The 13,378-nt window shown below is 35.9% G+C and overlaps 1 protein-coding gene across 10 annotated transcripts in view; it reads left to right on the top strand.

Moving 5' to 3' along the window:
- Positions 1–13,378, top strand: part of LOC112640266 (phospholipid-transporting ATPase ABCA3-like) — a 198,259-nt gene that overhangs the window by 123,181 nt on the left and 61,700 nt on the right. For all 10 annotated transcript variants that reach the window (XR_007411256.1, XR_007411255.1, XM_049111311.1 and 7 more), the window contains 2 exons: positions 10,787–10,958; positions 11,709–12,003. Coding sequence is in view for 8 of the 10 variants with exons in the window: in XM_049111311.1 (XP_048967268.1) it covers positions 10,787–10,958; positions 11,709–12,003 (467 nt within the window). In the remaining 2 variants the exon portion in view is untranslated. The remainder of the gene's footprint in view (positions 1–10,786; positions 10,959–11,708; positions 12,004–13,378) is intronic.

Raw genomic sequence — 13,378 nt, 5'->3', positions numbered from 1 at the left:
GGACAGGCACCAGGAAAGTTTTATTCACTGACTATACTTGGTCCACAAACAATGTCACATAATAGGCACTCAAAAAAGTTCTTGGATGAATAAATGAATGAATCAATACTATTCAAAGCCATTATCTGCACAGTAGTTGCTCTACCTGTCACTGGGAATTAAAGGTTAAAACCCTAAACCAACACCGTAGTATCTGAGTTGTCTCTCTATCCAGGGCTTCTGCCCATTTTTTTTTTCTTTCAAATTTTTATTTAAATTTTAGTTAGTTAAGGGACACCTGAGACGCTCAGCCAGTTAAGCATCTGCCTTCAGCTCAGAGTCCTGGCTGGGATCAAGCCTCTCATCAGACTCCCCTACTCAGTGGAGAACCTGCTTCTCCCTTTCCTCCTCACTCATGCTCTTCCTGGCTATCTGTGTCTGTCTGTCTGTCTGTCTGTCTGACTGTCTCTCTCTCTAATAAATGAACTTTAAAAAGCTAAAAATAATAATAAATTTTAATTAATTAACATACAGTGCAATATTGGTTTCTGGGATAGAATTCAGTAATTCATCACTTACCTACAATATCCAGTGGTTATTGTAAGTGCCATCTTTAAAGCCTATAACCCATCTAGCCCATCCCCCACCCACCCCCCTCTATCACCTCACAGTTTGTTATCTATCCTTAAGAGTCACTTATGGTTTGTGTCCCTCTCTCTTTTTCCTTTTCCCCCCTTCCATGTGTTCATCTGTTTTGTTTTTTTAATTCCACATATGTGTGAAATCATACAGTATTTCTTTCTCTAACTGATTTATTTTGCTTAGTATAATACACTCTAGCTCCATCCACATTATTTCAAATGCCAAGGTTTCATTCTTTCTTATGGCTGAGCAATATTCCATTATATATGTGCAATATTCATATATATACATATATTTTTTTTCACATCTTCTTTATCCATTCATCAGTCAACATACATTTGGGCTCTTGCCATAGTTTGGCTATTGTTGATAATGCTGCTGTGAACATTGGGATTCATATGCCTATATTGTATTTGGGTAAATACCTAGTAGTGCAATTGCTGGATCATAAGGTAGTCCTATTTTTAACTTTTTGAGGAATCTCCATAGCATTGCCCAGAGTGGCTACACCAGTTTACATTTCTACCAAAAGTGCAAGAGGGTTTCCCTTTCTCTATATCCCCACCAATATCTGTTGTTCCTTGCATTGTTAATTTTAGCCATTCTGACAAGTATGAGGTGGTATTTCATCATGGCTTTGATTTGCATTTTCTTGATGATGAACGATGTTGAGCATTTTTTCATGTCTGTTAGCCATTTAGATGTCTTCTTTGGAAAAATGTCTATTCATGTCTTCTGCCCATTTCTTAAATGCATTATTTGTTTTCTGGGTGGTGAGTTTGATAAGTTCTTTGTATATTTTGGATGGTAACCCTTTATCAGATACGTCATTTGCAAATATATTTTCCCATTCCATAGGCTGCCTATTAGTTTTATTGATTGTTTCCTTTGCTGTGCAGAAGCTATTTATCTTGATGAAGTCCAAATAGTTCATTTTTGTTATTGTTTCCTTTGCCTCAGCTACAGCCAAGGTCAAAGAGGTTGCTACCTGTGTTCTTCTCTAGTATTTTGATGGCTTCAGGTCTCACATTTAGGTCTTTAATCCATTTGAATTTATTTGTTAGATAAGATAAGATAAGAAAGTAGTCCAGTTTCATTCTTCTCCTTGTGGCTTTCCAGTTTTCCCAATACCATTAATTGAAAAGACTGTCTTTTTTTTTTCTATTGGATATTCTTTCCTACTTTGTCAAAGATTGGTTGACCATATAGTGGTGAGTCCATTTCTGTTTTTTCTATTCTGTTCCATTGATCTGTGTTTTTGTTTTGTGCCAGTTTCATACTGTGTTAATGAATACAGCTTTGTAATAAGCTTGAAATCTGGAATCATGATGCCCCAGTTTTGTTTTTCTTTTTCACAGTCATTTTAACTATTCGGGCTCTTTTGTGTTTCCATACAAATTTTAGGGATTGTTCCAACTGTATGAGAAATGCTGGTGGTATTTTGATAGGGATTGCATTAAATGTGTAGATTCCTTTGGGTAGTATAGGTGTTTTAACAGTGTTTGTTCTTCCAACCCATGAGTATGGAATGCTTATCCATTTCTTTGTGTCCTCTTCAATTTCTTTCATAAGTGTTCTATAGTTTTCACAGTATAGATCTTTTACTTCTTTGGGGGCCTTGGGGTTCTTTTAAAGATTGTATTTATTTATTCATGACAGACACAGAGAAAGAGGCAGAAACATAGGTAGAGGGAGAAACAGGCTCCCCATAGGGAGCCTGATGTGTAACTCAATCCCAGGACCCCAGTCATGACCTGAGCTGAAGGCAGACACTCAACCACTGAGCCACCAAGGTGCCCCTAGATCTTTTACTTCTTTGGTTAGGTTTATTCCTAGGTATCTTATTAGTTTTGGTGCAATTGTAAACAGGATTGATTCCTTTATTTCTTTTTTTGGTGTTTCATTATTGGTGTATAGAAATGCAACAGATTAAAAAAAAAAGAAATGCAACAGATTTCCATCCATTGACTTTATATCCTATAACTTTGCTGAATTCATGTATAAGTTCTAGCAATTTTTTGGTGGAGTCTTTCAGGTTTTCTACATAGAGTATCATGTCATCTCTTAAGTGAAACATCCTGTCATTATAAATGTTCTCAGGAAGACTACTTAAGTCCTTGTTCACAGCATCATTCTAATATATTGTATCATCTTACATTAACCTAAGTTTATTGAACCCTGCAGCATTGTAATACTATTTTCAAATACCGTCCAGCCACCAGCTTGATGCTACTATAATGGGTCTGCTTGCCGTTTTGACCCGAAACTGCCAGGTGTGTCATATTTACAATTGTTATATTCTCATTAGGTATTTCCCTTTATCATTATGTGGTTCTCTTCTTTGTCTTTTACTACAGTCTATTTCAAAATCGATGATGTCTGATAAAGGTACCGCTCTTCTGCTTTATTTTTTGCTTCCACTTGCATGCTATATGTTTTTCTAGTTCTTCACTTCCAGCTTGTATGTGTCTTTAGGTTTGAAGTGAGTCTCTTGTAGGCAACATATAGATGGGTTTATGTTTTTATCTATTTAATAACCCTTTGTCTTTTGATTGGAGCATTTAGTCCATTTAATTTAAAGTAGTTATTGATAAGTATGTATTTATTGCCATTTTATTCATTGTTTTTTTAGTTGTCTTTGGAGTTCTCTTCGTCTGTCTTCTTGTTCTCTTCCTTATGATTTCATGGCTTTCTTTAGTGTTATGTTTGGATTCCACTTTCTTTATTTTTGTGTTATCTATTAGAGGTTTTTTATTTGTAATTACCATTACCATTATATTCATATATAACATCTTATGTGTGTAACAATCCATATTAATTTGATGGTTGCTTAAGTTTGAATATGTTCAAAAAGCACTAAATTTTTATTCCCCTTCTATGTCTTTATGTATACAATGTCATATTTGACATCTTTATATTTTGTGTATCTCTTGGACTGATTTTGTAGGTATAATTGATTATTACTTTTGTGTTTTAACCTTCATACTGGCTTTATAAGTAATTGATCTACTACCTTTATTATATATTTTCTTTTACCTATGAAATTTTTTCTTTTCATAATTTTCTTACTTCTAGTTATGGCTTTTTCTTTCCACTCAAGGAATTCCCTTTAACATTTCTTGACTTATTTAGTGGTGATGAACACTTTTAACTTTTGTTTATCTAGGATACTTTTTATCTCTCCTTTTCTGAATGATAACCTTGCCGAGTAAAGTATTCTTGGTTGCAGGTTTTCTTCCTTATAGCACTTTGAATATATCATACCAACTCTCTTCTGGCCTGAAAGTTTCTGCTGAAAATCAGCCAATACCCTTATGGTGTATCCCTTGGCCATAACTTTTAATTTTTCTTGCTACTTTTAAAATTCTCTCTTTATCATTACTTTTTACCATTGTAATTATTGTGTGTCTTCATGTAGACCTGCTTGGGTTAGTCTTGTTAGGGGCTCTCTGAACCTCCTGGATCCAGCTGTTTCCTCTCTTCCTTAGGAAAGTTTTTAGCTATTATTTCTTCAAATAAGTTTTCTTCCCCCTTTCTCTCTTTTTCTTTTGGAATCCTTATGATATGATTGTTATTATCCTTGATGATATCACCATAATCCCCTTAACTTATTCTAATTTTTATTCTATCTTTTTCTTTTTTGCTGTTTGCTTGACTCCTCTCCAAGACCCTATCTTCCATCTCACTGATTCACTCTTCTTGCATCCTCTAACCTGCTGTCGATTCTCGCTAGTGTATATGTTATTTCAGTTATGGAATTCTTCATCTTTTCTTTTTCACACATAAGTCTCTTTCTTTGAATTTCTTTTCTAAGATTTTATTTAGTTATTCATGAGAGACACAGAGGGAGAGGCAGAGACACAAACAGAGGGAGAAGCAGGCTCCTCACAGGGACCCTGATGTGGGACTCAATCCCCAGACTCCAGGATCACGCCCTGAGCCAAAGGCAGATGCTCAACTGCTGAACCACCCAGGCAACCCTCTTTGTTGAATTTCTCCCTAAGTTCATCAACTCTTTTCTCAAGTCCAGTGAGTATTTTTATAACTATTACTTGGAATTCTTTATCCAGGCATATTGCATATCTCAGTTTTATTTAGTCCTTTGCTGTGATTTCATCTCATTCTTTCATTTGGAATATATTCCTCTATCTTCTCATTGTGTTTAACTCTCTGTACTTGTTTCTATGCATTAGGGAGATCAGCTATATCTACTTTTGAAAGAAGTGGCCTTGTGTGGGCCCCTAGGTGGCTTAGCTGGTTAAGTGTCTGCCTTTGGCTTAAGTCATGATCCCAGTGGTCCTGGGATCAAGATTCACATTGGGCTCCCTGCTCAGTAGGGAGCCTATTTCTCTTTCTCCCTCTGACTGTCACTCCTCCTGCTCTCTCTCTCTCTCTCTGTCAAATAAATAAGTTTTTTTAAATCTTAAAAAAAAAAAAGAAGAAGAAGAAGCTTTGTATAGAAAAGGTCCTGTGATGCCCTGTATTTCAATGCTTCCTGGTCTCTAGAACCAGGTACTTCACAGGTCTCCTATGTAGACCAAATGTGCCCTACTGCTATGGCTAAGCCACCTTTGCTTTCAGTCCAGTCAGTTGAAATGACCTGCTTCACTTGCTGTTTGCATACTGGGCAGAGTTTGGTCTCTATGCTATTGAGGGACCTGTCTGAGGCTGCAGTAGTTTCTTAGGTGGGCTGGGTTAGCAGTCAGGCTACTTGTCCACAGTTAGCTTCTCTGCCACAGTTTTGAGCACACTAAATGCAATATTTCTTCCTGTATGACCAACAAAGGCTTCCATTCGTGGGTGAGCTGGAAGTCAGACTAGACATCTGTAATTAGTCTTCCTGCCACAACTGCAGACAAACCACATGGTAGGTTTTTCTTCCTGCATGGCCAGCTAAATAGCTCTGCTACTGGAACTTGAGACATGCTGGTGTATGGGGTTATCTTCTCCCTTTCTTTAGGGTGGTGCTGTTACATGTTGGGGTTTCTTGTAGAAAGTGGTGAGGCAGGAAATGCTCTTTGGAGGGACACCTGCTGAGGTGAGTGGGTTGGACAGGGCACATCCACAAGAAATGCTGAAATGGGATGTGTGGTACTACCAAGATAGATGAAGAGCATTAGGAGCAGCCCCGGTGGCTCAGTGGTTTAGCACCGCCTTCAGCCCAGGGTGGGATCCTGGGGACCCGGGATCGAGTCCCACATCAGGCTCCCTGCATGGAGCCTACTTCTCTCTCTGCCTGTATCTCTGCCTCTCTTTCTCTATGTCTCTCATAAGTAAATAAATAAAGTCTTTTAAAAAAATGAAGAGCATTAGCCTGGTTCCCACAATTGTCTAGGTATGTAGGCTGCAGAGGGGAAGAAAAATGTTGTTCACCAAGAATTTTTTATTGAAGAAATCTCCTGAAGATTCCTCCCACTTCCAGGGCATGTTCTGAGATCAGCAAATAACTCTTTTTCATCTATACTCTGGGTGCTTTTCAATATGCTGCTTCTTTGCTGTGTCCCAGACTGTTATTTAAAATCCCGGCTCTTTAAGGTTAAGGACTCAGTATCCATTTTCCCTCCTATTCTGCCAGAGTTAAATTACCTGGCATTAAGCCCCACAAATTTTCAAAGCTCCTGAAGTTAAACCCTACTGGTTTTCAAAGCCAGATTTTATAGGGACTCATCTTCACCATGTGGATCCCCAGGGCCTGAGATCCCTGGTGTAGAATCTGATCCTCTCACTTCTCAGTGCTTCTCGTATCCCTCCTGTTTTTGGTTAGTCTCTCCAGAGGTTTGCTTCCCAACAGTGTTTCCACCCCTCCTACACTTTTCAATGTGGCCTCCTCTCTATGATTAACTGTGGAAGGTCTCTTCTGCCCATCTTCAAGTTGTTTCCATGGTTAGTTGCACAGATGTAGCTGTTACCTTAGTGTGTCCATAAAATGAGATGAGCTTTAAGATCATCCTACTCTTCCATCTTCCTGACCCCTCTCTCCTTTGCCCATGTTTTAAATCAGGTCATTTCTTTATCATTGTTGTGTTTTATAATATTTCTATATATTCTTGATATTAATTCCTTCTCAGACACATGATATGTAAATATTTTGTCTCTGCTGCATTTTTACTCTGTTGATAATGCCTTTTTAAAAATTTATTATTGTGGTATAACTGACTTACAATGTTATGTTAGTTTCAGGTGTACAACATAGTAATTCAAATATTCTGTATATTACTCAGTGCTTACCACAATAAGTGTAGCTCTCATCTATCACCATACAATGTTATTGCAATGTTATTACAATGTTATTGACTATATTCCTTATGCTGAACTTTACATCTCTATGACATATTTATTTTATCACTGGAACTTTGTCCTCTTAATCCCCTTCATTTATTTCACCCATCCTCACACCTACCTTCCCTCTGGCAACCACTATTTTGTTCTCTGCATTTAAGAGGCTGGGGTGTTTGCTTGTTTGTTCATTTGTTTTGTTTTTTAGATCCCCCAAATAAGTGAAATCATATGGTATTTATCTTTCTCTGTCTGATTATTTTACTCTCTAGATCCATCCATGTTGTTGCAAATGCAAGATCTCACCCTTTTATTTTGGGTAATATTATAGTGTGTGTGTGTGTGTATCGTATCTTATTTATGCACTATCAGTGAACACTTGGGTTACTTTTATATTGGTTTTTGTAAATAATGCTACAATAAGCATAGGGGTGCATATATCTTTTCAAATTGGTGTTTTTTTTCCTTGCAAAAAAGTGGAATTTCTGGATCATATGGTAGTTCTATTTTTACTTTTTGAGAAACCTCTATATGGTTTTCCACAGTGGCTGCACTAGCTTCCCACCAAACAGTGCACAAGAGTTCCTTTCCTCTACACTCTCACCAATACTTATTGTTTCTTGTCTTTTTTATTTTAGCCATTCTGACAGGTGTGAGGTGACATCTCTTTATGATTCTGATTTGCATTTCCCTGATGATAAGTGATGTTGAGCATCTTTTCACGTGTCTGTTGGCCATCTGTATGTGCTCTTTGAAACAATCTCTATTCAGGTCATCTGTTTATCTGTCTATCTATCTATCTATCTATCTATCTATTTTTAAACTCAATTAGCCAACATATAGTACATCATTAATCACAAATGTAGTATTCAGTAATTTATCAGTTGCATATAACACTCAGTGCTCATCACATCATGTGCATTCCTTAATGCTCATCACCCAGTTACCCCATGCCCCTTCCCACCTCCCCTCAAATCTATTTATTTTTTAATCTGATTTTGTGTGTGTGCATATGTATATTTTGAGTTACATAAGTTCTTTATGTATTTTCAATACTAAACACTTGTTAGATATGTCATTTGCAAATATCTTCTCCCATTCACTAAATTGCCATTTACTTGTGTTGATGGCTTCCTTTGCTGTGCAGAAGTTTTTTATTTTAGTTTAGTCCCAATAATTTATTTTTGCTTTCTTTTTCTTGGACTCAGAAAATATATCCACAAATATGTTGCTAAGACTAATGTCCAAGGGATGACTGCCTCTTTTATTTTAGGAATTTTATGGTTTCAGGTCTCACATTTAGGTTTTTTATCCATTTTGTTTATTTTTGTGTATGGCATAAGAAAGTGATCCAGTTGCATTCTTTTGTATATGGCTGTCCAGTCTTCCCAACAATTCTGAAAAGACAAAATATTGTGTATTCTTGCCTCTTTTATTGTAGGTTAGTTGATCATATAAGTGTATGTTTATTTCTGGGATCTCTGGAGGACATTATGCTAAGTGAAATAAGCCAGACAGAGAAAGATAAATACTGCATGATTTCACTTCTCTGTGGGGTGACTGGGTGGCGGGCACTGAGGGGGGCACTTGACGGGATGAGCACTGGGTGTTATTCTGTATGTTAGTAAATTGAACACCAATAAAAAAAATAAATTAAAAAATAAAACAAATAAAATAAAAAAAAATAAAAAAAAAGTTGAATTCACAGTAATAAAGAATAGAATGGTGGTTATTAAGTGCAAAGAGGTGGAGAAAGTAGGAAATGTTTATCAAAGGATACAAACTTTCAGTTATGAGTCAGTTTGGGAGACTTCTTGGTTTCCACAAGTACTGCATGATGACTATATTTAATAATATATTGCAAATTTGAAATTTGATGAGAGAATAAATCTCAGATGTTCTTATCACAAAAAAAGCATGTACAGTAGATACATTAATTTGCTTGATTATGGTAATCATTTTACAATTATACATATGCATATATCAAAACACCATGTTCTATACCTTAAACATATAATTTTTATTTGTCAGTTATATTTCAAAAAAGCTGGAAAATAAGATAAAAAGAAAATAAATGGACTAAATATAATCCATTTGCCACCTTTTTAAAGATTTTATTTATTTATTCATGAGAGACACGGAGAGAGACACAGAGACATAGGCAGAGGGAGAGGCAGGCTTCTTGCAAGGAGCCTGGTGTGGGACTTGATCCCAGGACCCTGGGATCACAACCTGAGCCAAAAGCAGATGCTTAACTGCTGAGCCACCCTGGCATCACCATTTGCCATTTTTAAGAGAATTTATGATGTTTGTGCCTTTTATAAAGGTATTTGAAAAATATCAGTGCTATCTCTAGGTACTAGGAATATTTTGCCTTTGCACTTATTTATATTCTCCAGTGTTTTCCTAATAGAAATTTATTACCATTAAATAAAATATAAAGACAAAAAACTTAAAAATGAAAGAGAAAAATATTTAATCATTATATTTTAAAAGCAAAGGGGAATTTTGAGAGTCCCCCTTAAAATTTCCTGCAGAGCTGGTTTGGAGGTCACATATTCTTTCAGTTCCTGCCTGTCTTGGAAGCTCTTTATCTCTCCTTCCATTCTGAATGAGAGCCTTGCTGGATAAAGTATTCTTGGTTGCATGTTTTTCTCATTTAGGACCCTGAATATATCCTGCCAGCCCTTTCTGGCCTGCCAGGTCTCTGTGGAGAGGTCTGCTGTTACCCTAATACTTCTTATGCTGAGTGAAATAAGTCAATCGGAGAAGGACAAACATTATATGGTCTTACTCATTTGGGGAGTATGAAAAAAACAGTGAAAGGGAATAGAAGGGAAGGGAGAAGAAATGGGTAGGAAATATCAGAAAGGGAGACAGAACATGAAGACTCCTAACTCTGGGAAACGAACTAGGGGTGGTGGAAGGGGAGGAGGGCAGGAGGTGGGGGTGAATGGGTGCCGGGCACTGAGGGGGGCACTTGATGGGATGAGCACTGGGTGTTACTCTGTATGTTGGCAAATTGAACACCAATAAAAAATAAATTTATTATTTAAAAAAAATCATAATAGTCCTCAAACTTTTAGCATCAAACAATAAACATGCTGCAAGAATACCTTAAAGTAGATTTTTAAATATGTATTTAATGTATTTTTAAGGTACAGAAGTCATATCAATCTACCTATTGCTTTTGATTGTCATAGTTCAGAATTTATTAATGTTCTTTTTCATACAAATGCTAACGGGAAGAGTATTGAAAATATTTTGATAATCCTGTGATTTAGAAAAAATACACCTTTTAAATCATATATTTTCTACTATGGGTTTTACCACTTTGACCAATAATTAATCTTTCCTCTCAATATACTGTGATACATTGTTTCTTCCATTTTTCTTCTTACAATTTTTCTCCTTAAATTATAATTACTCATATATATCTCTTCATCTCTTTCAAGTATCCACACACATGGAGCCAGTTTTAGAAAGAGGCAGTATATCTGAACAAAACAAAACTAAACAAAACTCTATAAATTTCCCCATCATTTCACAAAACAAAGAACATTTTAGCCCCCAATGGATAGTCATTATCTTTGATTTAGAGGTAAGTTTTAAATAAGTTCAGTTTATGAAACATACAGTGTATTGTAATTGCTTTTCTCATATTGTCTCAGAGTGATATAAACTTTCCTATGGATTTTCAGCAGCCCTCTGTTTTACTGAGACCCACTGTTATCATGCTGCCTCTATACAGTATACCTTATAACCAATGAGAAAGATCAAGGATTCTTCCAAATCTGGAACTTTGTGTGACTTTCCCTAAATAAAACAGATTGAGGCTATACTCAAAATGAAATGTTTTGTGCTTTTTGTTGTTTATGTGTGTTTGTAGGGTCAATAACCTGGCAGATTCCCAAATGGATATTCAGGCTACCCACTTCCCTTTCTTGAAGGACCAAAAAATGGGACAAGATATGAAGTGGAATATGAATATGCCCAGATATCATGAGACATCTGTTTATTCTAGATTGAATGAAATGGCTAACATTAAATTTAATACTGGGGTGAGCAAAGTATGTTTGGTTTGGGTATAATATGTACATTTTGTTTAATATTTGAACTTAAAGGTGTTTGGAGTTTAGACATAGAAGATCCAGACAGATATGAACAAATGTGTGTTACAACCCCATTAATCTCCTGAAGCAGGAGAAATGGGTTCTGGATAAAGGTCATAGCTGCTAATTTCACTATTGTTAATTCCCAGAATCACTTTGAAAAGTTCTCATTTATTTTCTTATAAATTTCTCCTTTGTTCAGTTCCAAGACAAGACCCAAAGTTATGACTGTTATAATCAGAAGATATTCACTGACCAGGTTAGGGGCATTTTCTCACGATGAACCAAAGTTTGTATATCAAAACTTAGCAAAGCATAATAGTTATATACAAATTTTATGGGGATATTTCCCTCTAAAATTGACAAATAGACTATGGTTTAATATTAAATAAAATAAATTAATATAATTTTGTTTTTCTGATCAGAAGGACTCTAAGTATATTGATGAATAAAATAGTCTTGATAAGATTTTCAATGTAGTTAGATCAGAAACTACATATTAATCCTTTCCTTTAATACCTTGCACAAATAAAATTTTATGCCATCTTATTTTCTTGGGCTTAAGGATATATTTGTATATATGTGTATATCTGTGTGATAAAAATTTGGAGCATTTATATTAATGGATTTCACTATTAATTTCCTACTTGGGTCACCACCCATCATAATGCTTCTCCTATGTTTCTCTCCTCTTTTTAGTTTCCACTTTACTGTCAGCAATTTCATTCCATGTTTATAAAGAGAGCACTATTCACTTGGCGCAATTGGAAGTTGATGTTGCTACAGATATCAGTAATTTTGGTATTCACTACGTATCTCTTATTAACTGTACAGTTCCATTATGACCTACCCACCAGAGAACTGGACTTGAGTCAATATGGTCGAACAATTGTGCCTTACTCAATTTCAGGGAATTCTGATTTGGCTTTGAATCTCATAAATAATATTAAGATTTTTCTAAAACGTAAGAATCAAGAACTTTGGGAAGTGCCAGGTAAGACCCATAGGGAAAAAAAAAAAAAGAGACTGCTGCTATATGAAGACCCATTCATATTATTTACAAAGAAAGCATTTAACTATGCTATTTAGTCACCTATTTCTTTCTTTTCCTACTAATTACCAGTATTTTAGAGGCAGTTAAATTGGGGGGTGGGAGGGTAATGAGGGGGAAAGGATACTTCAATACAACTTGCCACAAAAGTTAACAATTAATGGAGGCATTTGGAGATAGATTGTCTTTTAGCTAATTGCATAACCTTTCAGAGGATGAGTTAAAGAGCCAAAATACTGTATCGCTGTGAAATTAGCATAGAATTTTTATTCTGATCAAGATACAGAAATATTTCTCTAAGCTCTCAAGGCGAAATGTTGATTCCAAGATCTGAAGTTTGCCCTTCAGTCTACTATGTTCATCTTTTAAAAATAGATGGCAGAAGACTTAATAGATTGGCTCCTCAAAACTAATTTTTAGAAGGTAGTATAAATAATTTAATTTGTTCATTGCCTACTTTTGGTAAAAAAAAAAAAACCATACTAAATACTATCTCTGCATTATCTTTCTTAATGATAAAAGCAACCCTTTTATGTAGGTTATTATCTATTCCTTTGTAGCAAATTACCCCAAAACCTAGTGAATGGAAAATTCGAATTTTTTGGTATGCTGGAATGAACTCCTTCTCTCACAAAAGCAACAAAAATACTTGGAAAACAATTTAATAAATCAGCCAATTAAGAACACTGGAAGTTAACCAAAAGTACAGAACAAACTAAAAGGATTCTATTTAAAAAAAAAAAAAAAAAAAAAACCTGGGCAGCCCGGGCGGCTCAGCGGTTTAGTGCTGCCTTCAGCGCAGGGTCTGATCCTGGAGACCCGGAATCGAGTCCCGCGTCAGGCTTCCTGCGTGGCGCCTGCTTCTCCCTCTGCCTGTGTTTCTGCCTCTCTCTCTGTGTGTGTCTCTCTCATTAATTAATAAATAAAATATTTAAAAAAAAACCTACCAAACCTCTATAAAAACAGTAAAGTCCGTGGCATTTTAACTTAGAACTATTTCTATCACTTTCCTTCCTCAGCTCAGTGAAATGGTAGCCATGAAAAGCCTTAAAATTAGTTGAAAAAAAACTGATCTATATAGAGCTATATTAAAACCCCCATCCCTAGCTCACTGTCAATAATTTAAAATAGCAGGTCTCTGAAAAATTCCATTCCCAGGGGATTGTTCCTATTGCACAGGGCTCAGCTTTCTGGAGAAAAAAAAAAAAAAAACCTATCCCCCAGGGCATTAATAAATACAGCAGCAATCTACTGGTAACATCATCATCACAGTTGGCTAAGGCTGTGATTTCAGTTGAGCCAAACAAGAACGGGGCAA

Source organism: Canis lupus, chromosome 6 (genome assembly GCF_003254725.2).
Source record: "Canis lupus dingo isolate Sandy chromosome 6, ASM325472v2, whole genome shotgun sequence".
Taxonomy (NCBI): domain Eukaryota; kingdom Metazoa; phylum Chordata; class Mammalia; order Carnivora; family Canidae; genus Canis; species Canis lupus.
Note: the sequence above shows the minus strand (reverse complement) of the source record. Positions and strands in the feature narration are given on the sequence as shown.